General features: G+C 35.4%; 4 protein-coding genes across 7 annotated transcripts; 1 reads left to right on the top strand and 3 right to left on the bottom strand.

Annotated features, from left to right (window-relative positions):
• Positions 1–1,146: 1,146 nt before the first annotated feature.
• LOC100267522 (chloroplastic import inner membrane translocase subunit HP30-2) lies at positions 1,147–10,470 on the bottom strand. Its single transcript, XM_002267960.4, has 6 exons — positions 10,015–10,470; positions 9,439–9,554; positions 3,926–4,052; positions 1,715–1,863; positions 1,551–1,613; positions 1,147–1,468 (listed from the first exon to the last, which is right to left on the bottom strand). Exons 1-6 carry the CDS (start codon positions 10,288–10,290, stop codon positions 1,435–1,437), a joined length of 765 nt encoding a protein of 254 aa, XP_002267996.1. The 5' UTR covers positions 10,291–10,470; the 3' UTR covers positions 1,147–1,434.
• A 2,421-nt stretch (positions 10,471–12,891) lies between these two features.
• Positions 12,892–14,426, bottom strand: LOC109124212 (uncharacterized). The gene is made up of 4 exons (XM_019226030.2): positions 14,230–14,426; positions 13,925–14,002; positions 13,502–13,556; positions 12,892–13,397 (listed from the first exon to the last, which is right to left on the bottom strand). The coding sequence occupies exons 1-4, from the start codon at positions 14,324–14,326 to the stop codon at positions 13,043–13,045; spliced, it is 585 nt and encodes a 194-aa protein (XP_019081575.1). The 5' UTR covers positions 14,327–14,426; the 3' UTR covers positions 12,892–13,042.
• Positions 14,427–15,547: 1,121 nt separating this feature from the next.
• On the top strand, positions 15,548–22,642 carry LOC100252112 (DNA-binding protein BIN4). 4 transcript variants are annotated; one of them, XM_010664646.3, is made up of 13 exons: positions 15,548–15,635; positions 16,253–16,407; positions 17,199–17,406; positions 17,526–17,581; positions 19,023–19,296; positions 19,451–19,512; positions 19,587–19,637; positions 20,921–21,038; positions 21,379–21,425; positions 21,577–21,603; positions 21,852–21,927; positions 22,042–22,181; positions 22,302–22,642. In XM_010664646.3, the coding sequence occupies exons 2-13, from the start codon at positions 16,360–16,362 to the stop codon at positions 22,398–22,400; spliced, it is 1,206 nt and encodes a 401-aa protein (XP_010662948.1). In that variant the 5' UTR covers positions 15,548–15,635; positions 16,253–16,359; the 3' UTR covers positions 22,401–22,642. The 4 variants fall into 4 exon arrangements, with proteins under 4 accessions (XP_010662948.1, XP_010662949.1, XP_010662947.1 ...); XM_010664647.3 differs by having other exon boundaries at positions 17,199–17,394; positions 22,299–22,642; XM_010664645.3 differs by having other exon boundaries at positions 22,299–22,529.
• Positions 22,398–24,504, bottom strand: LOC100246972 (pathogenesis-related thaumatin-like protein 3.5). The gene is made up of 3 exons (XM_010664644.3): positions 23,511–24,504; positions 23,155–23,422; positions 22,398–22,995 (listed from the first exon to the last, which is right to left on the bottom strand). The coding sequence occupies exons 1-3, from the start codon at positions 23,983–23,985 to the stop codon at positions 22,851–22,853; spliced, it is 888 nt and encodes a 295-aa protein (XP_010662946.1). The 5' UTR covers positions 23,986–24,504; the 3' UTR covers positions 22,398–22,850.
• Between the last annotated feature and the right edge of the window lie 2,426 nt (positions 24,505–26,930).

A 26,930-nucleotide genomic window follows, 5' to 3' on the forward strand; every position in this document is an offset into this window, starting at 1 on the left:
AACCAAAGTCAAATATATAGATTACAAGGTACCGTGACTTTTACCCAACACAGAAAGCCACAAAGTCAAGAACCTTGAAAGCTTCATTGAATCCCCATTCCACAAGCAACCCCTCAAATGTTGCGTACAAGAGCAACCCTTTAAATATTTTGGGTCCCATTAGCACCGAATCGTTATGGAATGAAAGTCAGGGTCAATCATAACACGCCACGTATACAATCTTATTTCTATATAGCCAACTTCGTACAATTTGTACCACAAGCAACCCTCTAAATATTTTGGGCTTTGGGCCCCACTTGTATCCAATCGATGCGTGATGAAAATCAAGATCATAGGACTAATCATAACATACCACGTATGTAATTTAATCTTGCTTCTTTATGTCCAACTTCGTGCTATTGTTTTGTACTACAAGCAACCCTTTAGATATTTTGAGCCCCAAAATCAGGACCATAAGACCAATCATAACATGCCCCACATATGATCTAATCTTATTTCTTTATACCGAACATCATACCATTGTTTTGTACTTGATTTCATCATCTTATACATTTGTGTATGATTTAGTATATTTGCCACATCATCAAACGACCTAAATTTCATCTTATACTTTCAACCACCAAGATTGCAAGTTTGACATATGCAAAATCTACACCCAAGAATTTTTCAAAGCTAGTCTAGTCTATCTTAATCAAGCATTTTCCCTTCAACTTTTGTCACCTTAAATCCCAATTCAAAAGTTTGGGTTTACTCCCCAATGATCACCGGTTCGAGTCCCTCAAGGCCATTGGAGGTTTACTCGATCGTTAACTTCAGGACGCCGTGGGATTAGTCGAGGTGCACGTAAGCTGGCCCGGACATCCACGGTTATAAAAAAAAAAAAAAAGCCCAATTCAAAAGTATTGTGTATTTTAAGTTTCATACAAGTGGTAAGCATGCAAGTAAGTTTGGCAATACCTAGTCTCATTTTGTTTGCCCAACTGCTTTGATTCATATGATCGTCAGAGTATCTTATGATGTACACAGGCTGTTCATATGGAAAGGAAAAAATGAGGGTATATGGCTCAGACTCCATATTTTCAGGGAAGGTTTGCATCAGCCCAATCACTATTTCTCCAACCAAGAGATTAACCCATGCTGAGTTGGTTTTAGGGATAAAAAACAGAGCAGTACTATCACATTCAAAGCCCAGATTCCTGGTAAAGCTTGATCCATTTATGGTGCCATTAGAATTGAAGCTACAAAGAAGCAGATTTAAAAAGCTATATAGCAAGTGAGACTAAGCAGTTCTCAAGCATGTCCTTCAAATGACAACTAAATTATGAGGACAATTCAAACAAAAATGATAGTTTATCTCTATTATACCATTCCCCCATTCGTCAAAAGTGAGTTTGTTCTTTGGCAACTCAACCAGTTCGACTCCTCTACATCCAGCTACAGCCGCCTTGCATTTTTCAGCTCTGGGTCCCTGAAGACGGGGATTCAATCAAAAGTGAGATATGATGACAAATCTAGAGACAAGAATTCAGTACATGGAGCGTCAGTCAGACCTCTGGATGTGATCAAGAATGAGGAGCCTTGGTCCAGGAGGAATTCTCGCATCTTTAAGAGCGCTGTGATGATCATGGGAAATGAAAAGCCATCATGATATCAGCATGTGTAAGAAAAAAAGGGAGAACATACACAAAGTGAATGGGGAAGTCCAATTACTTGCCTATCAGTGAGCAATGGCAAAGTGCTGTCTGTTAACAAGCCTCTCTTGAAATTCTTTTCATAATTCTGGAGACCCAGGCTTGTTAACATGGATCTTGTTCTTGAATAGAACAAGTCTTCAGCTGGTGGTTGAGAGAACTTTTGTCCTATCTGCCAAACCACATGAAAAGCACTCAAGCAGGTATTATTATATGGTGCCAACAGGATAGTGTCACAGATTTTTTGAAGAATTTCATATGGATTAGCAAATAAATTGTGCATAAAACATATCGACTACAATAAAATAAAAACTTTTACACCCGTAAACTGCTTTGAAAAGGGTATTCACTGAGGCTAATAGTTCCTCAGTATAGAAAATGAATACAGCTGAACAGGGGTGGAGCCAGGCTACCCCCCCTCCTCCTCAAATTTTTGAAAAAAAAAAAAATACTGCAGCTGAATGCAATCATGTGCAGCTAGCACCAATCATGTGCAGAAGCAATGAGACTAAACCAATCAATTGAATATTTGATTAATACATAATCAATCAAACACTACTTGAAAACGGCTAAGTGATATAGGTCTTGCGGAAGTATCTATCTAAATAGGAGACTACATTTTTAATCTCCATGATGAAGTAATTTGTGGTGGGTTTCCCCAGACTGCAAATAAGGGTGAGCAATTATTTTCCCATTTCTTCCCTTTTTTTACATAACAGTATGATCTCAAGGCCATGTTTGGTTGATTGGATATAACAAAAGATAGGATAAGAGAGGAGATAACATATTTTATCCCACATTTGATTGGTGATAGTATAGGATAAGTTATCTCATCATTTATCTTATCCTATATTCAGCCAAACATGGGATAGGAAAGTGGTGGGATATATTATCCACCCTCTTTTTTATATCCCTTCTACCTAGCATATGTAAATCCTAAGCTAAGATGTAGGATATACATATCCATATTATTTAATATATATATATATATATATTAAATAATATGGATATACTATTTTTCATATATTGAATAACATAATATAATTTTTTTTTAATAAAGTTTAAATATTTTAATCATGAATATTGTTAAACTTACAAGAAATTTTATTTTTTTAAATAGAAAATATTAGAATGTAATATAATTTTTATTTTAAACATTGAAAAATAATATGTATATATATATATTTTTTGTTTTACAAACTAAATATAAACATAACATAACATATCCCATTGGATATGTTACCTTAGGATATCATGTCTTTCGATAGGATTAATATCCAAATAAATTAAATCCCATTGGAAATCATATCATAAGATATGCATTTTTTATCCAATAAGATATAATATCTTAGAATATACATATCATATCATATCATATCCTATCCCACCAACCAAATATAGCCTAATAGTGTTAAGTATTAAGTTGTTTATCTCTTTTTATTTTTCTCTACTTTAGTCCTAGAGCAAGTTGCTTTTAAGACTTGAGTCATTCTTTAAATTTTTTGTTTTTTAACTTATCACTTTTTCCAAGACAATTTTATCCTAATGGAAAAAGTGTTAAATCTTAAAGCAACTTGCTTTAAGACCCAAGTTAAAAAAAACAAACTTACACTTATTTGACCCTCCCACTATTCTTTACAAAGAGAAATAGGTATTCACCCCACAATTAAAAGATAAGTCAAGTTTTTTTATTTTATTTTATAAATAGGGCAACAGAAAAACTTAACAAAAAGAGTTGTAAATCAAGTACATGGGAAGAATACAAGGTGAACTAAGGTGAAGACAAAAAGAGGAAACCCAAAATAAACATACCAATAGAAACTGAGAAACCTTCTTACCTATCATTACCAACAGTGCAACATTCATATTGAAATGACAGCATCACTAACATCAAGTTATATAAGATCAATAAGGACATGGGTTAGATTTCCTAAGAGCTTGATCTACCACTGCTTGAATTTCTGTTTATATGATTATGGAATTGAAAATGAACACATATAGCAGCCCTCATGGGCAGCTCAACTAGCAAGCACTCCTACTCAGGAATAGGAGATCCCAAAGTCCCGAGCTTACTCAATACACAATTCTTGGAGGAGGGATCGTATATCCATAGTTTTCCCCATCCTGGGAAGCAGCACTACTAGATTCCATGTTGTAAAAAAATAAAATAAAATAAACATATCTAGCACTTTAATTACTCTAGAAATGATGGATTCCTTTGTCTAATTGCTCACCTGAAATATTCCACCTTGTATAAGTGCAAAAAAGAGCCCAGATGTAATTACATTGGTTGCCTGATTCGGGCCACCCATGCCACTCACCAATGAAAACATGGCTCCAGACCCAAAAGCTGCCACCATGCTGCAATAATATTTAATAATTTTTAACAAGCATACAAACATAAGAATAAAATCAAATGAGGAAATGATTCAACAAGTACTAAAGAGGAATCGATTCCATATTACACTTGAAATGGTAAGGGGATCAGCTCCATGCCCTCCATGCATGGATAGTGAAATAATCCTCAATGCAATATAACCTTTTAAATCTATTGATTCATTTTTGGTGGCTTGTGCCTAACAGGAAGGTCAATGTTAACGCTTTCCTTTAGCATAGGAGGCCCTTAAAAGCCTTAAATCTTGAGCATTTTGTTATGTGCCTTGGCAATGGTGAGAAAATAGGCTTAGGCAATGGTAAGACAATAGATCACTTTTTCCTTCAATGCTAAGCACAAGGAAGCATTGGTATTGATGAAAACTGAAAAACTAATACAGCTGCCATCCAAGTAGACTAGAACCAAGTTACTCCAACCACCATTGGAGCCAAGATTTCTTAAAGGGGAAATTTGGGGAAAAGCCCTGTGCATAAACAGAAACCAGAAAATTCTGGATAATTACTTAGTATATTTCTTGAGAAAAAAGTTCTTACAATGAGTAGGTTCTTCCACTTTTATAATACTAGTTCCACGATATAATTAATAGCCTTTATATATTCACTTAGTATAGTTCTAATAAAACAAGACCGATCTTATGGCTTCTAATTTAATAACAAATTTTTTCCATGCAAACCTTTCATTGTTCAAACTTGCAATCAGTTCTTTATTAATAACTGCATTGGGAGTTTTTTTTGATAAGTAAGAGAATGTATTAAAATTGCAAAAAAAAAAAAAAAAAAAAAAAACACAGGAGTACACTAGAAGAATACAATGAGTGAAAGAAGTAAAACAAAAAGGAGGGAACACAAAAAACAACACCCTCCCTCAAGCAGAACCCAACTAATCTATACAATCAATTAATGACAAAAAGCTCCCATTAATGTACACCCGAGCCCACAAAGCAAAGTTGTTAAGGAATGAACTTTTAAGCCTTTGATCTAACGTCTCCTCGTCTTCGAACACTCTTAGATTTCTTTCTTTCCATATAGTCCAGAATATGCATAAAGGGGCCGCTCTCCTTCGTACACTTTCTTCCCACAAAAGGACCTTGCCACCCTAGTAGGGTGTCCCTAATTAAGGCAGAAATAACCCGATGGATGTCAAATAAAGAAAACACCAACAGCAATAAGATCCTTGCCTTAGCTCAATGGAGAAGAATGTGGTCAATAGATTGCACCTCCTCTTTACAAAGAGCACACCTGTTGACTAACAACCAACCCCTTCTTTGGAGTTGGTCTAAAGTCAACACCTTTCCCCACCAAGCTTACCAAGCAAAAAAACTCACTTTAGAAAGAACTGCTGCGTTCCAAATAACCCCTAAAGGAAAAGAGATAACAAAATCTGGTTCCAGTAAGGAGTAAGGGGTTCTTACAGAAAATCTTCCCTTACTATCGCCCCTCCAAACAATTCTATCCTCCTGCTCCCTAATCACCGACTAACCTTGGAGTTGAAGTAGTAACCTCTCCACATAATTCAACTCCCAGACATTTAGATTTCTAGCAAAATGGAAGTTCTAAACCCCTACCCCCTCTATTTGCTCCCATAAATATGCCACCCATGCCTCTTTTGCCTCAAATAAGGCAAATAAAAAAAGGAACAACTGTTTTAACGGCTCCTCACTACACCACATGTCTTTCCAAAACTTCACTCTCTTCCCATCCCCAACAACAAAAGCGACTCTTAAGTAGAAGAAATCTCACTCCTTGCTTATAGTTTTCCACAATCCGACCCCATAAGGTTCTTTCACCTTATAAGATTGCCACCCCCTTCTTTCTCCTCATGCTTCTCCTTGATGACCTTCTTCCAAAGAGTTTCCTTTTCACTTGAGTAATGCCAACATCATTTGCAAAAGAAAGCCTTATTCAACAAAGAGAGAGAATGATTAAACCACCATTTTCCTTTGCCTTACAAATAGATGACCACTTCACTAAGTGGGGTTTGTTTGCTAAGGCTCCTCCTCCCTCAAGAAAGTCCCTTTGACTTTTCTCTAATCTCAACCTCATTGCACTTAGGATGGTGAATAAAGATATGAAGTAAATTGGTAAGCTAGAAGGGGTACTATAGATTAGCGTAATTTGGCCTCCTTTAGAGATGTAATGTCTCTTCCACAAAGAGAGTCTTTTGTGGAACTGCTCTTCATCTTTGTCCCAAATTGCTTTTGACTTATACGAGGCCTCCAATGGAAGGCCTAAGTAAGATGACAATAGTTCCCCTACCTTACAATTGATCTTTCATGCCAACGAGTCCACATTATCCACTGAACCAACCGAAATCATCTCTCTCCTTTCCAAACTTATCTTTACCCTTAAAATAACTTCAAACCACATGAGGAGCCAATAAAGGTTAGTGATGTGATCTAGAGACACCCCGCAAAATGCAATAGTGTCATCAACAAAGAGCAAACGAGAAATTTCCTCCCCCTCACCCGCTCTTTCCCCCACCTTAACACCTAACAAGAAACCTCCCCTCTTGTGCTCTCACCAACAAACATTAAGAGCCTCCATTGCAATCACAAATAAGTAGGGAGAAAGGGGGTCCCCTTGCCTCAACCCCCTCGAGCTTTTGAAAAAAATCTGTGGGAGTACCATTAACCAAAACAAATAAACTTGTCGTAGAAATATACCACTTAATCCACCCTATTCATTTTTTCCCAAGTCCCATTTTTCCCATAACCGCTAACAAGAAATCCCAATTAGGGATATATTTTTCAAACTTGCAACTTTAATTGGGTACCTCCTAGAGAGATGGATGATATGATGGTGATTGCTTCTCATGGGTTTGGAGGCAACCTTAGGAGTAGGGTACCCAAGCACAAGACCAAAGTCACATTGTTTTAGGTGATATGGTTGGAGAAGAGTGCTAAATTGTAATGAGTAGGCCTATATTACTACTTAGTGGGCTACCTGAAGCTTAACTTTGATAGTAGTTCTCTAGGGAAACCCACACGATTAGGAATCTAAGATAATCAGAGAGAAGTGTTTTTGGCATGCTTGTAGGATAGGATTTGGCAATTATAGGCCTAGGTGCTAGCCTCGTTGGAAGGCTTGACCCAAACAAGTTCTGATAACTAAGCAAAAAATATATCAACCCTCCTATCAAAAAGGTGCACCAACGTACACAAGTCATATACCAGGGCACCAAAAGGCAAAAGCAAAAATAGAGAAAAAGCAGTAAACCCCTCCTTCACTAAGAACCAGACCAATTGTCTATCATAGATATTGTTGCATCATTTAAACCCACTCTGCCTTACACCAAAAAGGAGTACTTTAGTGCTTCATTCATGATGTTCTACATCTTCAAAAGACCTGTTAGATCTTTCCTTCTAAATAGTCCAAAATACACAAAAGGGGACAACCTTCCATGCTTTCTTTTTGTCCTTCCCAAGAAAGGGTCTATGCTAACTTAAGAGGGTTCATTAAATTAAGATGACATCATCCATCCTAACGCAAACAATGAGAAAACTAACAACACAAAATTCCTATCTTAGTACAATGATGCATGAACGAATATCTTCAAGGCTTTGAAGAGGCAATAAATTTCTAATCTCTAAGAGCCAGAAAATTAGATGCCTTTAAATAGAGTTGACAAAAAACTTGAATAGAAGCATCGAGCTCAACTCTTTCTCAAAAATTTTTTTGATAGGTTTCCACACTGATGAAATATAACTTGTAGGGCAGCTCGATTCTTTCTCAAATGAACCACAAGGGATCAAACTTATCCTAGAAACAAAAATTAAAAAAACAAAAAAATAAATAAAAATAATAATAAGCCTTCTATATCTTTTCTTTTGGGTGGCACATATAATAACTGAGAAGGCATCAACTAAAAACCAATAAAATTCTTCATCAAAATTGTCAAGGGTGGGAAGACAAGCATAAAATATAAGTATGCAAGATAGGTACAACCAATCCTAGCCATTTTGAAAGAACAAGCATTTGAGTGGGTAAAGCCAATGGACAATGTTTAGTGGCAATTATGCTTTAGATTTCTAGATTTCAACAATATAGCTAAAAATAAATTATCAAGAAGAAAGAGAAGGTAAAAATATAAGGAAAGACTACATCTAGGCAAGAAAACAATGTTGTTGATTACGAAATTAAATACTGAGGGAAACCAGATTATTCATAATAAGGACATGAGGGCTTTTTAATGTAAAAAATAAAATAAAATCAGAAACAAACATTTCATTGCAATGAAACTAGCTAGTGTGCTAAATAGATGAAAAACACTTCCCCCAATCCGCTACATAGAATCCAACCAAAAGAACGAAAACCTATAATACTCTAGCAAGCAAACCTAACTACAACTAAGTGGAAACTACTTAGGGAGGCATAAAATCCCCTGCAAAAGAAATCAAATATTTGGCTTTCTATGCTGCTAATAGATCCTATAAGATCAGCTAAACGAGGAAATCTACTTTGAAGCAATACAAAAAATCTGAAGAAGCCACCAACCAAACTTCCACTAACCTCTTTCTTTCTTAGTTGTCCAAGGAGATAGAACAACAAAATTCTCCCTCTACTAGAAGATAGCTTTGGTCAACTTTAGACCTTCCAAGAAGGCTAAAATCTTAGCCTTAATAGCTAGACCCTCTGGCATATTTAGAGAATGCTTTCACCAATGTGCCAGAATGATCTATGAGCACTCCTAATACCTAGTTGTCATGGGTTCAAAATTAGTTTGACACAACCCATTGGAGGTAAGAGTCCATATAGGGAGTTCCTCAGCCTACCTACAATAGCTTATGCTTAGAGGGAAGAGGAAAAATAAAACAAGTCCTACACTGATTCCAAAGTCCATTCATCATAAAAGATCCCTGAATTTCTCTTCACTAAATAGTCCAAATCAATGTGAGACAATTAATACACCACAGGGTCTTACAGAAAGAGAGCCCCCAAAAAGAAATGATCAACATTTCCACCACACTCCTAAGTGGAACTTAGTCAATCCAGGCAAGTTTGGACAACCTAAGCCATAGAGTCAATGCTACTAGGCACAAAACCAAAAAAAAAAAGGATCCACTGAGCTTCCCTTCTCTTACGCATGACACACACCATTCTAGGATATTCTGTACTTCAATCCATTAAAATATTTCTTTTCTCATCTGAAAATTCAAATTTGTCCAAAAAAAATGTTATAATGCAAATATGCAATGCTATCAACCTAACAATTTTTATTTTTATTTTTTGAAGCAAAATTGACAGAAATCCCTCATCAAAATGAATTCAGATTATAATAACCATGTCTCAAAAACCAGTACTCGAATTTAACTGCAACAATAAATAGCAAATCATAGGACCAGAGAAATTTTACCTGGACTGAACATCCTCCTTCCCTCTTATTCTCTTCATCACACATGATATGCCAGCATTAACCCCTGTCATAACAGCAAAATTGCGAGCTTGTACCAATGGACCCCCCGCAAGAGCCTGCAGGCAAAGGAAGCCATTGTCGCGTATGAATGAATACTCCATCAGTTGGAAATTCCACTGCTCTGATTGATTTTCTTTATTCTAGAATGCTAACTAAATTTTTGAACAACTTCGTGTCATCTGATTCCAGATAACCCAGAAACCTATGAACCCAATTGTGCTTCACAATGAAGATTTACAGTTGGTCACACGCCTAACAGAGAATCAATAGACAGGAACCCTCCATTTGGTTGCCAAGAAAAACGATGAAAAAGAGAAATAGCAGGGTTTCATTTATCCCTTCTCTTTTCATTTAGTTTCCCAGCAACCAAAAGGAGCAGAAGGACATAAAAATCGAAAACCCCCTTTGTCCGGAAACAAAACCTAATCGACGGGCCAGAAAAAGGGTTCCCCAACAACGAGTAAAAAAAATAAATTAATGGGAATTCCATTGAAAGAAATGAAACGCCAAAAAAACCTGGGCTTGCTTGAAAGAAGCCATGGCTTGGGGACTAAGATTAGCTTGAGGAGGAGTGGGAATGGCAGAAGTAGCGTCGTTGGTGAGAGTGCCCATGAAAGCACCAATGGCCGCACCCTGAGCGGCGCTGGTGGCGGTGACGACGGCGGCTTCAACAGGCAAGGACTGCTTAGCTAACCACGCCCTGAACCCATTCTCCAAATCCTTGAACCGCGCCTGTAGCTGGGCAATTGGGTTCTGAGCAGCCACCATTACTCCTTGTTTCCCCTCGTCCATTTCCTCTCTTCTCAGACCTCCCTCCTTGCCTGCTGGATGGATAATAGTTTTTCTTCTTTTTCTCACCCTTAAACCCTAATATGCTCAATTTATATTCATGAAATAGTCCAAACCTCTATCCATGAAATTCACCCCCTAATTCACACAGAAAAAGGACAAACCCACATGTCGGAAAATATTAAGAAAAGGAAAATACCTTCTTCTTTTTTTTTTATAATCATTTTTCCATATTTGATTTATTATTAAAAAAAAATGAAAATAAATAAATAAATATAATTATAAATAATTAAAAATTTATTTTAAAAAGAAAATTAAATTAAATTAATTTGAAGAAACATATAAAATATTTTTATTAAATTTAAATTTATTTTTTTATTTTCTTCCTATTTTTCCCTTTTCTTTTCTTTCAAAATTTTCAATAACAATGAATAAATATGAATTCTTAAAAATTAAAACACGTCCAACATGGTGATTAGTTTTTTAAGAATTTTTTCTTAAATTTGATTTTTTTAAGAATTTTAAAATACGCTCCTTTTATCTTTATTAATTTTTTTCTATAATAGTATATATTTCTTTTGATATCCAATTCCACCTTGGTTTTTTAAAATAGTTAGGTCTTCTTGGAACAGTTTTTTATAATAATTTTTTTTATTTTAAATAAAAATAAAGAAAACAAATTTGATAACAATTTTTTTAACTTGTTTTCTAATAATTGTTTTAAGAAATAATTATACAAATAAATATAGAATAATTAAAAATAAAACATTAAATATAAAATATATTTAAAAATATTAAAAACAAGTTAAAAACATTTTAATTTTTAAATAAATTTTTTTTTTACAAAAATTAGAGAATAATTTTTAAAAATTGTTCTCAAAAACCATTTTTAAAAACGATTATTAAACAAACCTTAATTTTTCCATTTTATGCAACAATTACATAAACGAGATAATAATACAAGTATTGGAAATTGACAAAACTTGACTTTAGTTTGTAATTTATCAATCCAATTAAAACTGCTTCTCTTCTTTTATTCAAGATAGTAGGGGTTGAGATTGTTTTTGGGTTTAAAAATGTTATTTTGTTCCACTAAGAAAAAGTCTAATTTTAACCTCTTCTATTCAATGAAAAATAGTTTAAAATAAATAATAATAATAAATCAAATAAAAAGTTAAAAAAAAAAAAAAACAGTTTATTTATCATACACTGTCTGTCCTATGATACATCATTCGCCCATGACACCTATGATACATCATTCAAATATAGCCTTATCCACAAATATGAAATGATTCTTCTAATAAGCATATTCTAATATTGCCTTAAGACCAAGGACAAACCCATGACACCTATGATACATCATTCAAATCTTTCTTAGTTGGTTTGTAGACTTCCAACCTTGAATCGAAAATAACAAAAATATCCTATGATATCGACCATGGCTCTCTATTCAAGCCCGCTGCTAATCGAGACTTAATATATATATGGAATGGGAACATTGTTAGAGGAGAAAAACGTCGGAATAGTCCAATTAGTCAGGACAAACATTAGAAATATGGTAATATATTTGAATCTTATCAATAATGAGACTTTAAATTTACCCGATATTTCTTATTATCTTAAGGAATGTTTTTATTATTAAAGGTGACGTTTGTTTTTTTGGCTTTTTGTCGAAAACAATTTAGTTTTAGAATTTAGGTTGTTTGTTTTTCTATTTTTTCATAACTTATTATAAACTTTTTACTAAATAGAAAAAGCCAAAATATCTAGTTTTTTTTAAATAGAAAAAATAATATATTAATTTTTTTTTACTTTTTAATACTTAATAGAAATAAAATACTACAAAAATAAACAACCTAATATTTAATACCATTAAGCATTAAGGTTCTATTTAGAATCAAGTAAAAAAACAAACATCACCTAACTATTTTAACTTTTTTTTAAAAACAAACAATATTTACTTAGATAATTATTTTGGTCTAATTTGGTTATTTTTCATCATATGACATCTTTAACATCTGTACATGCAATAACCAAATAAATTTCAAAGAACATGTTCCATCAAATTAAGAATCCTGAATGCACGTAACCCAAAAAATTAAACATGCCCAATTTTTTTGTAGTCAATGTTGTAGTATCAGAAGTGGGGTCTTCATTGTAGAAGAGAATGACATCGTTGGGTCGCAACCCATTCGGACAGGCATCCATCTGATGCCGAGGACCAATGCCTCCAACACATTTCCTTCTCCATCATCCATCTCCACCCTCTGCCCATGCAAGAACCAACCAGTGAGCCGTCTGCACAACTAGGCCTTGAATGAAAATTCTCTTATGGAAATAGCCCTGCAAGCCACTTCCACAGAGCCCATCATCACCTTCTCCAATAACCCATATTTCTCCATCTCCCACCGCCCACCCTTCCCCATGACATTTACGCATCAATCCAAAAGCCCCTGTGAACCCCTGCAGCAGCATGACTCATTTTTGACGCCACCAACCAGTCAAAACCTCCAACAGCCCAAATGAATGGTCTACTTGTGTATGGAGATATAAAATTAGAGAGAATATTTTCAACTACTTATCACTTTCCACAACTAAGAAACATATAGAAACAATATTGCTTTTTATTTGATGGAATAGAATGATATGAATGAAAAGTTCAAGTTCAAGTTCAAGAGAGATACAACTTGGCAAACCCTAATACCAAAAGCCAATGAAGAAACCTGCATTCTGACTGCACCTCACTCCTCACTCCTCAGCACCCAGTTCTTTCATAGTCAATGACGTAGTACCTAGAATTGGGGCCATCTTCGTAGAAAAGAATCACATCGTCGCATTTCAATCCATGTGCCTTCACAAATTTGTCCAGGTTCAATGAAAACCACTGTGGTGTAGCCTCCAGCTCCCAGAACTCTCCCTTACTGTCCACAAATGGTACCATCATCCTGCCATGTTTTCCTTCATGTTTCTTCGGTAAAAAAACAAGTGAAGGAACCCTGAGCTTTCCGGTGAGGAGATCGCCGAAGGTTAGCCTCTTACTGAAGATGAGGGTAGGAGTCCGGTCTTTGCTACTGCTTCTGCTTCTGCTCATTGGTAACCACAGACATAGACTGCATATATGTATGAATGATTCTTAATTTGACCATTTATTGGCAACCATGTCGATCAAGGAAAATCTTAAGCCTCATTTCTTGTAAGATACCAAACTAATTACCTGGATCCGCCCCCCATTTTCTCCACCTTTTTTGCCTTCGAGCTGTCTTCATCCACTGCTCTCGCAGATGTGAATCAACAATAAACTTAGGATTGTATCAAAGTATTCAGCTTCATGAAATGAGATTCTATATGTAAAGATCAGATGATGAGAGAAAAAAAAGGAAGGAAAGAGTCAACCAGAATGGAAGGTTTTCTCTACAGTTTTCTCAGTCTACATTATTCCTATGGCCTTCCAAGTTTCTTGGGTTTCTTGGCGAAACTTTTTTTTTCCTCCATGTTTTCTTGACTTTCCAAGATTCTGGTCTCTCATGCATGATTCTTGGCAACCATGCAGAGGATAAAAGAGAGAGAAATATCAAACGAAATCTTGAACAAGAAAAACCCTAAACTTGGAGTCCATGCAGACAACAAAGTCACGTACCTTGATCTCTTTTTTCCATTGAAGGCTTCAAGTCACTTGCAGGTAGATTAAACCTCACATTTTTCTTCATTGTTTTACCTAATACCAAAGTTAGGGTTTTCTTAGACATTTTTCTTGATTTGAGGGAGAGAAATAGCAACTTTGAAGTATATATGCATGGATGATGAATTTGCCTTTTTTATCTCAAATGAAATCTTGAAAAAGAAAAGTCCTAAACTTAGGGCCATGTTTGGTTCCCAAGAAAATACCAAAGAAAATCAAAGAACCCAACATAGCCTTAGAGTTCTTGTAAATACCAAAGTTACCTTCATTTCCTTTTCCTTTCCCCATTGAAGGCTTGGAGGTTTCTTGATTAGCAACTGATCCACTGGGAGATCCATCCAACTTCAGCTTTCTCTCCATTTCTTCCTCTAGTCCAAAATCTGGCCTTTTCTCAGTCACTTTTCTTGATTCGAAGGAGACAAGTATCCACTTTGAAGTATGTATATGTATGAAATGAATAATGTTCAATTAGTCATGGATATTTATATTGCTATGGAGGCAGGTATTAGTTAAATTAGTTTCAAAATCTGTTATAACTCACTTCCACGCTGGCAAGGAGAGTCACTTTTGCTATGCCACGTCATTGCTCCTTTGTATAATTAATATTTTTATTTATTACTCCATTGAAATTGCTTAATCATTTATATATACATATAAAAAAACTACAAATCCCGTAGATTCAAATTAGTACTTTATTTGATTTATAATATAAGTATATTAAGGGGTATGGTATGTTGATATAAAATTATCGGTTTTATAAAAAAAAGGTTCAAAAATTTTTCTAATTAAGTTTTATTGTAATATATTATCATATAAATATATTTATAAATAATGATACAAATATATAGAGCCAAGTATAAGGAATTTAATATATACATATAAAGAGTAAAATCATTTAAAAATGAAAAACAATAGAAAAAAACAAGATTGATCGACGTTTTTGAGTACCATACTAAAAAGTGTCTTTTCGACATGATATCGAAAAATGCCTTTCTAACCCCACTTACAATTTTAGGATATAGTCAAGGAGTATAATCATTCAATAAAAAACCAATAATCTTGATTTCAACATTTTGAATATTTAATTAGCTTAGATATACCACACGATACAAAAGAATAAAATAAATAATAATAATAATAAACCTATTTGCCATGCTATCCAAAGAATGTCTTTTCAATATGGTACCAAAAAAGGCATTTTTGTTGCATGCAAATTTTTACATACCGATTTGATATGCTATAAAATGTGTTTTTCCGATAAGGTATCGAAAAAGTATATTTTTGACATGGTATATTTTTAGGATAGTAGTCTAACCCCACATACTATCTTGAAGCATAACCGAGGAATATGATATAATGATATCTTATATCAATGAGATGCATAAGTTCTTTGATGGAACTTAATTAGATATACGGGTTTTAAAACCGTGAGGGTTCGGAGGTCCAATACCAACAATATATACAAGAAGAAGTGATTTGTTAGTATTTAAGTAGTACAGGGTAGAGGGGCGGCCCATAGAGATAAATATTTGTCAGCATTCCTCTATCGTGGGCTATAGAGCCCATTATTCTGAAGTCCAGGCCCATGTCCAGGGACAGCCCAATCAAAAGAGTGGAAGGAGCCTGCTGTCTCCCTGCGCCAGTACGCTGGAGTCTCCTCTCTCCTCAGGTGAGTGACCAATCTATCAGATTTCTAATGGAGTTTTTGCTGGCCACTGGGGGTTTTCCGTTTGTTTACCTAGAAAGTGCATGGAAGGAAGAATGTTATTTTCGCTGCTTTTCATTTAGAATCTCAGTTTCATGTTTGGTATTGTTTTTGTTGCTACAAGGCCTTCACCGTTTCTATTGTGACTGTAAAATTGCCAATGCTCAGGAATAGGGTTTCCCTTACGAATTTCTCTGTAGGGATAGTTAGTTCCCCCACTGGAGGACATCCTTCACATCAAAATTTTATGATATGAGATTCTGGTACAAGCTTTTTGCTCAAGCAGAGAATTCTGCTTGATTTCAAGGAGTGATGAAAGCCTCTCTAATGATGCGGAATTCTTGTTCCAAAGCTCAGGAAATGGTCCACAGGTTGGGTGCAGGCCTCCCCTGCACCCTAACCCTACCACCTGATGAAGCCTGGATTGCAGGCCTCTAGCACTACTACCTCAAATTTAGAATTTTCTATCTAGGGTTTGCTTAGGGGGGTCTGCTCCTCCAACTTGTGCTGTGTTAGTTCTTAATAAAGATTCTGTGTCCTGTATCTTTTGACCTTTTCTGGATTTTCGGATTATTTGTTAGATAGCAGTCATCACTGGATCAGCAGGACCTTGTCCTGATCAGAGACTGGTTTTTTGGGGAAACCATATTGATCGGTGGATGTGGTATTGTTTGCCATAAAGGTCAAGATGGGCAGCTCCAGGGAGGAATCTCCTGATTGGCTGCATTGCTTCCAGGTATTACCATAATCAAAATAGTCTTTAACTAAGTAGTCTGCTGCAGGATTTGGCTGTAGGAGTTTAAAGATAATGGTTGTGTTCATCTTTTGTTCTGATTTCAGTTCTATTGCAATTTAACTCTTGGGATTTCAAGCTTTTGAATTTTAGGAGTTTTGCACCACTTGGGGTCTCTAATGACTGCTGGGCATTTTAAGAGACCGGCATGGGGTAACTCAAGTATATAAGCTGTATCTTGAGGTGTCATCCATGAGTATCTAAACTCTAGTTGATGTAGGAGAACCCTCAAATTAGTTAGCTGATTACAACCAAACAACGGTTTTTCGATTTTCAGCTTCTTAGGTTTTATGGAGAAGAGGGTGGGGTTAGGTCTTATGAATGATTTAAGATTCAGTTTGACAATGACTCAACGCCTCTTATCAGTTGCAATCAAAAGGAAAATGGTTTTGGATCTGTCATGAAAAGAGAATTTGGGGGGTTTTATTGTTAGGTACTATAGGTTTTATTAATAGTAACGTTCTTAGAGTTTACCAGCCTTTAGCTTGTTGTCACACCATAATTTACCCCAAAAATTATTGTTAAACTATTTCATGTATTAGAAATAGTTTGTCATCATGGAGAGTTGTAAGGGCTTGGCCATGGAAGGTTCCTTGGTTATCAAGAAAAAAAAAATAGAAATAAGTATGTATTTGCCTTTTGTTTTTAGGGATTTTACTTGCTTTGTTGGCTCTATAGTAGTTTACTATCATTTTGTCTGGACGCTAGTTGAGAGAGTTTAATTTGTTGAACAGGCACCAACTCGTTCAGCTTTGACATTATCTTCGGATTCTGACTCTCCTCCTGAAGATAGCCCTTTAAGGGAGGATAAAGATGCAGATTCTCCATTCAATGAAACTTCAAAAGCAAAGTCTCCAAGAAAAAGGCTGAAAGCAGAAGATCCCAAATCCACAAAAAAGCAGAAAGTAAACAATCACAAGAAAAAAGAAGGTATAACTGGCGGTCAGTACAGAAATTTTATGTTTTTTTATTACAGCATTCAGTTGAAAGACATTGATTCAGATAATGTCATACTACTCCTAATTAGGTTGCACTCTAAATGTTCCTTGAAAGTGATGCAGGGAATGAAGGTCGCAAGAAGGCTTCAGTGGAAAAACCATCTGATGGGGAGCCTAATGTAAGAAGCTTCACACCAAGATTGCTTATCTAATGTTTCATTAAGTCATCTCCTCCTCAATATTGCCTTTGGTTCCCTCCGATATATCAACCTCAGGATTCTTTTCAATCTTAAATTTGTGATGTAGCTATTAACTATTCTCTCTTTGATCTGCAAGTCTTCCTAAGTAATCCTAAATATGAGAGGTCTTTTCAAAGGACATAACCAAGATTCTTTTCTTTTCCCTTTTTTGCTTTTATGAAATAATAAAAGAGCAAAGAAGCCTTGAACCAAGTATTCATATTCATGAGAAAACACTTAACAGCCATGTTTGGGAAAATAAGATCCAATTTGTTTATTATTTCTAAACAAACAAAAAGAAAAATAACAATAAGATGCCCATGCCTATTGGTATCTATTTGGTAGGAAAACAACAATTATGCTATCTGATCAGTAGGCATCTATTTTAATCAATCATACCCAAGGTTTGATTTATTTATTTATTTATTTTTATTATCTTTGGGAGCTATGAAATGGTTAGGTTGAAATGCATCTCTTTGTGGCATATCTTGATGCATTAATTTATATCTGTTTTCCTTTATTTAGGGATTAATAGCCATTCTTAGGATGACAATAGCTTCTGGAATCACTTCTTTTAAATGAAGCAGACTAAACAATAGTTTAATTATCCAACAGCATTATATGAAGTCCAACAATTGTGAGTAGCTAACTTTAGATATCTTTTTTTCTTCCATTTTTTTTTTTTGGAAAAGAAATTTGTTTTTCTTAGTTATGGAATGTTTTTTGATTTTATAAAATACTCTTGCATGGGAAGAAAGATTCCACTTCAATTTGCAAAAGTATGGCTAGAGAGGGAAATGTCATAAAGCAGTGAGGTGGGCTTTAGATATTTACTGAGGTAGGCTCATCTTAATTTTCTGATGAAAGCAGGCAGTTGTTTGTAAACGTTACACCCAAGGAGATTTCTAAAATCAACTACTTGTACTGCCAAAATGTCCATGGACCAGGATCCAGTGGCGTGCTCTGTCACTCCTGAATAACATCCTAAACTAAAATCACTTGATCAGGCCAATTTGATATAATTAATGTTACCCTTGACTATCCAATTGTATCTTTTTCTTTTTTATTGTTCTGGCATTTTAAGCTAATAGCACAGTTGTGTTATTATCCAAATTGATACTTTTTTTTTCCTGGGAAGCAAGTGGCATCAAATTGTAGTATTTGAACTCCTTGATGTGCACCTCTCCTTTGTTTTACTGCACTCAGGCAATACCATTACAATCATTCTAATCACTGGAATTAAACGATCCTAGTATCTGTTTGTATCAAATATTGTATCTATTGTTCTGTTAAAGGGCTTTAAAATGCTTTGAAGCAACTAGTTAGTTTGCTATCACCTTTCTATAGATTTCTAATTTCAAGAATTTCCTTTGTTGAACAGGCACCAAATCATTCAGTCTGGAAGTTATCATCAGATTCTGAGTCTTGTCCAGATAATAGCTCCATGAGGGAAGATTATATCCATCATGAAGAATCATCTGTGCATAAAACAACTCAATTTCCGGACAAAGAAAAGGATGCAGTTCTTAGTGAGAATGGTCAAGAGTCCTTGTTGAATGAGGCTTCAAAAGAAAAATCTCCAAAAAAACGGGTGAAAGTAGAAGATCACATATCCAGCAAAAAGAAGAAAGCAAACAGTGACATGAAAGGGAAAGGTATGATCAATCTCAAGTTCCTAAAATGGCATGGAGCTGAAGTAAAACTATTCAGTGAAACAAGCTCGACTCTTTTCTTTTTCTCTATGTGATTTTTACTTTTTATTTTTTATTTTTGAAATTGTATTCCATGTGGATATATCAATGAATATAGGGCATGATGATGGCACAGAACTTTTGGAGGAAGAAGCTTCAGATAAGCATACTGAACCTCAAGTAAGAAGCTTCAATATGTTGGAAGATTCTTCATCTAGTCTTTGGTTCACTGATTCACCCTGTGAAATTTGTAGGTCTCCTCAGGACTGCCTCTGGTGCTCTCTGAGAAAGTCCATCGATCAAAGGTAGGCAAATATTTTGTTTTGGTCATTGTATACCGATTTCTTTGTACTACCTTCTCTTATGAATTTGATTAAAGATTCTGAGTTGCGGTTTCAGAATGACTAACAAGCTCTCTCCAAATCATCAGGGAACTACATATTTTGCCCCGTGTAAATGATTATGGTCAATATTGCATTTTTTAAAATGAATTCTGAAAAATATGGATTTGCTTAGGATGAATACTGAAAATAATGCATTTAGGCCATGTCATGCCTTGTTATTTTCTTGCTTACTGCTTGTTTGAAACCTATGTAAATACATCAAATGCTGTTAACCTGCATTTGTGGCAAGTTCATGACTGTTTAATATGATTACATCTCCATTTTTTTATGCCAAAATTTTCTTTGGTGTATCAATCAAGTGATCAGTGTGTTGTGCATCAAAGAAAGGAGTGTTGCTGCTGCCATTTCACCAAAAAAAGCTGGCTATGCTCCTTTGGTTCCTGATGTCATGGACTTTGGTTGGCCATGGGGTGAACTCATAACTTGATGGACTTGGTTTATCGCCAAATAATGCAAGACTGAAGATGGCTTGACTTCTGATACGGATTGAGATCCCCCCTATGGTGATCTCCTTCCGTGTAAAAGCTCAAGTGTCTTTGTGTTACCCTATCCCCATACAATATGCTATAATGGCTATGAGAATGTTCGTCAACTGAAAGCATACCATCTCTGAAATATTCAACCTTCCTTTTATCAATTGTGTGTTAAAGTTCTTAGACCTTCTGGGGCTGGATGTGTATTTTAAAATGATTAGAGTCTTGTGCATCTAGTTGGAGAAAGCATTTATATTTGCAAGTCTAAAATGCTGTAGCTTTGTGAGTCTAAAATGCTGTCGCTTGTACTTAATTTTGTCACTATCCGTCCCTTTTATGGCTGGGTGAAGCGAGTTTGAATTAATGGTGTTTGGAGATTGATACATGGTTCTAATAATTCCATCAGTTTTAAATGTGTTGTAAAAGGGCTTTCGTTTTTCCATTGAGAAGGCTGCTTCCCTGGAAATTAGGTAGCCGATCCATGTCTCATTTAGTCTTATATGCTGTATGCTAAGCTTGTGGAGTTGGACCCTCAACACTTCCTATTGAGGAAACTTGATCCAGCTTCCACCTCAGTACAACTTCTGTCCTACCCCCTCCCATTCCCTATATGCATTGCTACTGTTCCTTTCATCCAATACATTTATGCTGCTGTATAAATAAAGTCCATTTAGGAAAGCTGTTGGTAAGAGTTTTTTTGTATCTTTGCAGGCCCTTGTTGAGTGTGAAGGTGAATCTATAGATTTGAGCGGGGATATGGGTGCTGTTGGGCGAATAGTAATCTTGGATACCCCATCCAGAAATCATGAAATGTTCTTAGATTTGAAAGGTAATGTAGTGTGTTTTATGATGCTCATGGTTCTTTTGTTACTGATGATTGGTCTATTTCAGTGTTCTGTTTGGATCTGTAATTTAATCTCTCTTTATATCTAATAGAACTATGAAATAGCTCAGCCTGTCCTTGGTAGTAAATATTGTCACACTAGGTTTCATATGGAAACCAAGAGCTAGTGGGGATCTAGTTGTGCCTTCAAATTTAGAAGTTACTCAAGATTTGCTTAATCTGCCTTTTTATTGGTTTGCCTCATCAACATAGCTGTTTCTTTTGCAGATTTCTATACACAAGTAGCCTTCATCTAATTCCTTTCAAATTTTGGTTAACTTTGCAGGAACCATCTATAAAACAACAATAGTTCCTTCCAGGACATTCTGCATTGTAAGTCTATTTTTTAATCTTGACATTTTCACATTCCTAGCCTCAGATTATGCTATTAGCACAAATATGTAGCACGAAACCCTCATCTAATTTTGTATTCGATTAAAAGCAATTTGGTTGCTGCCATTTAACTCAGAATCTTCTTATTCAGGTCAGCTTTGGGCAGTCAGAAGCAAAGGTTTGTCCACCAATTTGTTCTTTTATCTTTTAGAGTTCTCACCTTTAATATTTTAAAGAAATAAGGTTAATTTTTTTGATGGGGGGTCCTTATTTTATCCTAAGATTTTTGTCCTCACAATTTAATGATTTTTTTTCATGTTTAAAACAGTCTCTTACTGGGAAAATGTGCACTTAATGTCTTCTGAGAAAAAGGCATGAATAGTTTTATTTTGTTTATTGACATGGAAATCTAAATTTCTGTATCAGGTGGAGGCTGTTATGAATGACTTTATTCAGCTGAAACCACAATCTAATGTTTACGAGGCTGAAACAATGGTTGAAGGTTAGCATTACTTTTTTTGAGTATTCAGTTAGAGTGATTGTTGGATTATTTCATATTTGTACTTTGTAGAAATGCATTTACACTCCTTTCCATGCGATCGTTTCATGTATGCAGGAATACTGGAAGGATTTTCCTTTGATTCAGATGATGAGGCTGACAAGATGCCTAAAGCCAGTACTCGTCAAACTGATCAAAATGAGGGTGATGAAGAGCAAACCAATGGAAAAACGAAAGGGAAAGCTGAGAAAGCATCTGTATGCACCAGAAACTCCTTCAGTAATTCAATGTTTTACTTCCATGAAATGATATAACTCTGCCTTTATGTAATATATTTATATATGTGGTTGATGGTGCTTTTTTTTCACTGGAAGCAGGGGGTGGTACGAAAAAAGGGTAAAACTGCAGGAGTGAAGCCACCAAAGAAAGTAAGAAAGAAAGCTCAAGTTCAAAAGAGAACCAAGACCAAGAAATGAAAAGGTTTTTCGTGTACACTTTATTCTTTTATGATACATACTATGAATCATCAAGTAATCAATCCCTAGTGACTTGCTTCCAATTTTCATAGTCAATAAGAAAACAACAGAAATCAGAATTGTGATTTATTTTTCTCTAGTCTTTATTTCTTCTATTTGGGACCAGTAGTCCATGATGGTAGATTGTGTAATGGACATGACCTGTTGAATGCAGTTTGTCATTCTGATTTGTTTGCCAAAAATCGATAGGCCAAACTCCCAAACTTTTCATAGCATTCATCTATGGATCATGAACCAATTCAAAGGGATTTCTCAACTTGCGAATAACTCTTCGTCTTGCATTCCTTCTAGATACAATCTATTTCTTTCCAAGCATGGTACAAAAGAGGTTCTATTTTACAGCATAAAGAATCAGTTCATGGAAGCAAGCCACAAAGCCATCAGGGGTGCTTATAATAGTAAATGGAGGAGGAGGAGAAGGATTGACAATGAAAAGGGTAGGATGATGTTTGAAGAGGAAACCATCCCCGCGATCTCTCCATTGTTCCGCCCTTGAAATAATGGACCTGGAAGTGGATCACTCGACCTCTTCATCCTGCATTACAGACAACATTCTCAAAAGAAAGACAAGAGAGGAAACTGACTGACACATGGCAGAAACGCCGCTTTCTGCAGGGTTTTGCAAGCCTTCCATCCACTCCAGAAGAGAAAAAGAAGAAGCTGAAAACGTTAGGATGGGAGAAAGCTGTGTTACCCATTGGCATTGGGACAAAAGATGATGGCATACTCATAAGCCTTGCATGTAAAAGTGCTTGTGCCATCATCAAAAGCATAGCTGTAAGCCCTGGGGCAAGCTCTCTTGAAGATGCTGGAATAGAAGGATGGGCGGCATGTTGATGGATTTGCAAACTCCCCACTGCAGCAGTACTGGTCCAGCCCAAATGCGTCACAAGCACTCCTGCATGCAACTACCCCCCCTTCCTCTCCACTATTCCCCACCACCTGAAGCTCTTTTGGACAACCTGTTTCGTTTCATTTTCAGAAATTTATAAGGATTGTGTTATTCTAGTGCTCAGGTTCCATTCAAACATGAGTAAAGTAAGATTGTACCTATGTTGATGTCTGAAGCACAGCCTGTAGCATTGCAGCCACCATAAACTCCTCTTGGTACAGCAATCAGTGGGAGATTGTATCCATCCACAAAGCTAACATCATAGAAATCTTTATCAGTACCTGCTCCTAGGGTTATCTCAAAGAGTGATGTGGGTGGAGCAGCCCCAATCCCATCACACTCCAGCCTCCCACCACAGTCCCCAGTCTGGCAAGTGCCTGCTCCCGACTCATCGAATGTGCAACCTGTCCTCGCCCAGATTCGACCCGACCATCCTGGAGATGTTGGAATTCTGATACTCTGGCCAGACTCCAATTGCAATCCAGTGGTAGGAAGCTGCGGCGTACCCGAACCCGCCAGTGTGCCAGGCCAGATGGTATGAGGGCAGTTGTTTGTTATAGTAAATGTGCAAGATGATGGGGAGGATAAGACAGAAATGGCAATGAGAAACAAAGTGAAGCTCCAGGATAGCATTGTAAAAGAGTGATAGCCGGTAGGTTTTCCAAGTTTCCGATCAATGAGGGGTTCAGTTGTTGCGGAGAGTGGTGGATATTGCTGAACACTTCAGATGGTCAGAACCCAAGCTGTTGGGGAGGGGATGCAGGACTAAAAGCCTAGGTTGCCTTGCTGAATATTTCAGCCGCAAGGTGACCCTTCCGGGTTTAGTATTTCTTTCAATCTTGGATGGCCCCATTGAGAAGCAATGCCTTCCTTATCAACTGCATAGGACATTTTCTTGATGACACAAATGGATTTCAGCAGGCCCCACTCAATCAGAATAGATCACATTCTCTGAAGCAAAAGATGGCAGCTGAAATATAAAAGACCCAGGATAGATTTCAGTAACCACATCAAACAAAGAATCTAGATCCAATGAGGAAAAAACACACATACTCCAGTAACTCCACCCAGGTTGGTATTTTATCAATACCCAAAAGGAGAATTCCCTTTCAAGAATGGAGAACAAGGTGAATCCCCAGCAATCCCAAGAGTGGAGAAAAGTATCAATGTATGTTCTAAGAGTAGACTTTGGAGGGTATTGATGCATTTTGTTAGTGGTGGCTGTCACAGTTCTCTTGGGGATAAGCTTGAGGAGAGGGCTATGTATGTGGCCTAGTCTCTCTCTTAGAACATCATTCTACCATTCAAGAGATTGCAATTTAGAATGAATTTACAAATCCAGGGACTTTAGACCTCTCTCTCTCATACCCAATAGGCTTGGCTTCTCACAGCCTCAATCAAACCCACTCATCAATCTCCAACCTGTTTCATCTAGTTCCAAGCATTCCAAATAAGAAAAAAGAACAAAAATCTCCCTATAAAATTCAAGGAAAGTTGAAATAAAGTGACAATTCTCAGGAATAACTAACCATCAATCAATCAAATCAACTTCAAGGAATACCCTCATAATCATATTCTCAAACAAAAAAGGGAAACAAATAATTTAAAAACCAAAAGCAATCCTCCAGATAACCATGAATACAAAATTCTTATTAAATAAACTTTTACCCATCCTACGAAAAGATACTTGTACAATGTGCATTATAAATTACGATACAGGCCAAGAATATAAATAAATAAATAAATAAATAACAAAGTAGCACTATTGTTATTTTACTAGCCTCATTTCAGCTAGGAAGCATTGCTTCAAGTTCTAAGGCACATAAAATTCCTGGGGGAGTTAAGGGGTGTGATCTCGCATTTTCACATCCGTTCTCACTTGATGACGAGAGTCATTTTTTTGTTTGTAAAAAACTTTTTTTTTTTCTTAAATAATGGAGTTGTCACTTACTTTTATTTTATTTTTTAAAAGAAAAAACAAAATAAGAAAACAAAACCCTAAATTTATGTTTGGTTCCTGTAAAATACTAAGGAAAGAAAAAAAATGTAAAAGAAAATGATTTTTTCATATTTGATTGTCTTATGAAAAATATCAAAGAAAATCAAATATAATTAAAACTAATTAAAAATTTATGTATTTTTAAATTATTTAATCTTTATATTAATGAGTTAAAATAAATAAAATGAGTTTGAAGTAACAAAAATAATAATTTATCAACTTTTAATCTATTTTTTTTATTTTCCTTTGACTTTTTCTTTATATTTTCTTTTCCTTGTATTTTCCTTCAAATTTTCTGGGAACTAAACATAGCATAAATGTGACTCCTAAAAGAAAAGATAGGTCTATGAAAACCAATTTGGATCGAGGGTTAAGTTACTTATCGAGAAGGTACAATGAAAAATCATAACATCTCTCTAAACACTAAAAGCTAAGTTTCTACTAAGTTAAGATAATTGTGAGGACTAACTAATCAATTCATGGATATAATGAACTAAATAGACATATTAACACAATTCATTAATTTAATAAAGAAAGGTGTGACGCTTCCAGAAAACACAAAAATTAAATAACAAACAATAACATCACATTATGTTCTAAGCAGTCACATATTCCATAACAAGTTGAATTTAATATCATACAATCTTAACACAACAAGCAAACACTAATAGACATTGTTCAATTACAAGCTTTAATTTAAATAAATGGTGAAGAAAAGGTTTGTATACCTGGTTTTGCGTCTTAAAGCGCTTTCATAGAAATGAGATTAATTAAAAAATAATAGTAATGAATTCAAAAAGGAATCATAAACTAAACTTATATATAATTAATGTCAAATTTATTCACAAGTGGGCTTCTTTATAAAATAAAAAAAATCCACAAATGGTCCAAACAAGGGATTCTACAAAATAAATCTAAAAGAAATATCTAGAAGTTAAGTTTCATCATGAAAATTTTTAGAGAATATGTCCTATGTCTAATCATCATCCAAGTGATCAAATTAATCAACTAGCTCTTATTTAGTACTAGATTTCATAACAATGTAAAATCTTGTTCCACTTACAAGTAGAGTCCTGTTTTGATTACAAGTAGAGTTCTATTAGAATTGTGTTAGTGACCTATAAAAGTAGGTCACCTTTCACTCTCTTTATACTACAATTTTTCAGAGAGTTTTTCATATATCTATATAAAGGAATGTTTCAGAACACGAGTTGTACATGTCTTACTTACAGAGTGCACCTAAGTGAGATTATCTGATGGTTGAATCCTGGAGGTAGATCATTGGTATCCTAGTGCATCGAGTTCATCTTAGAGGATGATGAATCTATTTCAAGGACAATACTTATCATACCTCAATCGATAAGTTTTTCTTCTTATTCATTTTGGTTTTTTTATTTTTATTTTTTTATTTTTTTTATTTTATGTATTTTGAGCTAGTACTTTGACTCATACCCTTAAACCAACATGGGATAGCTGACATGGGTTAATGAAGTATATCTTAGGCAGCCAAAAAGATAATTACAAAATGAGAGATCAGACTGTTAATGTGGGCTGAGTTGATATGGTTTTGGGCAGCCGA

The sequence above is a fragment of the Vitis vinifera genome, chromosome 16 (genome assembly GCF_030704535.1).
Source record: "Vitis vinifera cultivar Pinot Noir 40024 chromosome 16, ASM3070453v1".
In the NCBI taxonomy this organism is placed as follows: domain Eukaryota; kingdom Viridiplantae; phylum Streptophyta; class Magnoliopsida; order Vitales; family Vitaceae; genus Vitis; species Vitis vinifera.

What these genes read in the sequence shown, in the direction of transcription:
- LOC100246972 (XM_010664644.3), bottom strand. Translation starts at nt 23,985, where the DNA reads ATGCTATCCTGGAGCTTCACTTTGTTTCTCATTGCCATTTCTGTCTTA. An exon ending in TGCTTCAGACATCAACATAG is followed by an intron (nt 23,423 to 23,510) that starts GTACAATCTTAC and finishes GAAACGAAACAG; the next exon opens with GTTGTCCAAAAGAGCTTCAG. An exon ending in TTTTGTCCCAATGCCAATGG is followed by an intron (nt 22,996 to 23,154) that starts GTAACACAGCTT and finishes TCTGTAATGCAG; the next exon opens with GATGAAGAGGTCGAGTGATC.
- LOC100267522 (XM_002267960.4), bottom strand. Translation starts at nt 10,290, where the DNA reads ATGGACGAGGGGAAACAAGGAGTAATGGTGGCTGCTCAGAACCCAATT. An exon ending in TTGCCATTGCTCACTGATAG is followed by an intron (nt 1,614 to 1,714) that starts GCAAGTAATTGG and finishes TGATCATCACAG; the next exon opens with CGCTCTTAAAGATGCGAGAA. An exon ending in ATTCTTGATCACATCCAGAG is followed by an intron (nt 1,469 to 1,550) that starts GTCTGACTGACG and finishes CCCCGTCTTCAG; the next exon opens with GGACCCAGAGCTGAAAAATG.
- LOC109124212 (XM_019226030.2), bottom strand. Translation starts at nt 14,326, where the DNA reads ATGGAGAGAAAGCTGAAGTTGGATGGATCTCCCAGTGGATCAGTTGCT. An exon ending in GAAAGGAAAAGGAAATGAAG is followed by an intron (nt 14,003 to 14,229) that starts GTAACTTTGGTA and finishes CTTTGGTATTAG; the next exon opens with GTAAAACAATGAAGAAAAAT. An exon ending in AAAATGGGGGGCGGATCCAG is followed by an intron (nt 13,398 to 13,501) that starts GTAATTAGTTTG and finishes ACATATATGCAG; the next exon opens with TCTATGTCTGTGGTTACCAA.
- LOC100252112 (XM_010664645.3), top strand. Translation starts at nt 16,360, where the DNA reads ATGGGCAGCTCCAGGGAGGAATCTCCTGATTGGCTGCATTGCTTCCAG. An exon ending in TTGGGCAGTCAGAAGCAAAG is followed by an intron (nt 21,604 to 21,851) that starts GTTTGTCCACCA and finishes TTTCTGTATCAG; the next exon opens with GTGGAGGCTGTTATGAATGA. An exon ending in GGAAAGCTGAGAAAGCATCT is followed by an intron (nt 22,182 to 22,298) that starts GTATGCACCAGA and finishes TTTCACTGGAAG; the next exon opens with CAGGGGGTGGTACGAAAAAA.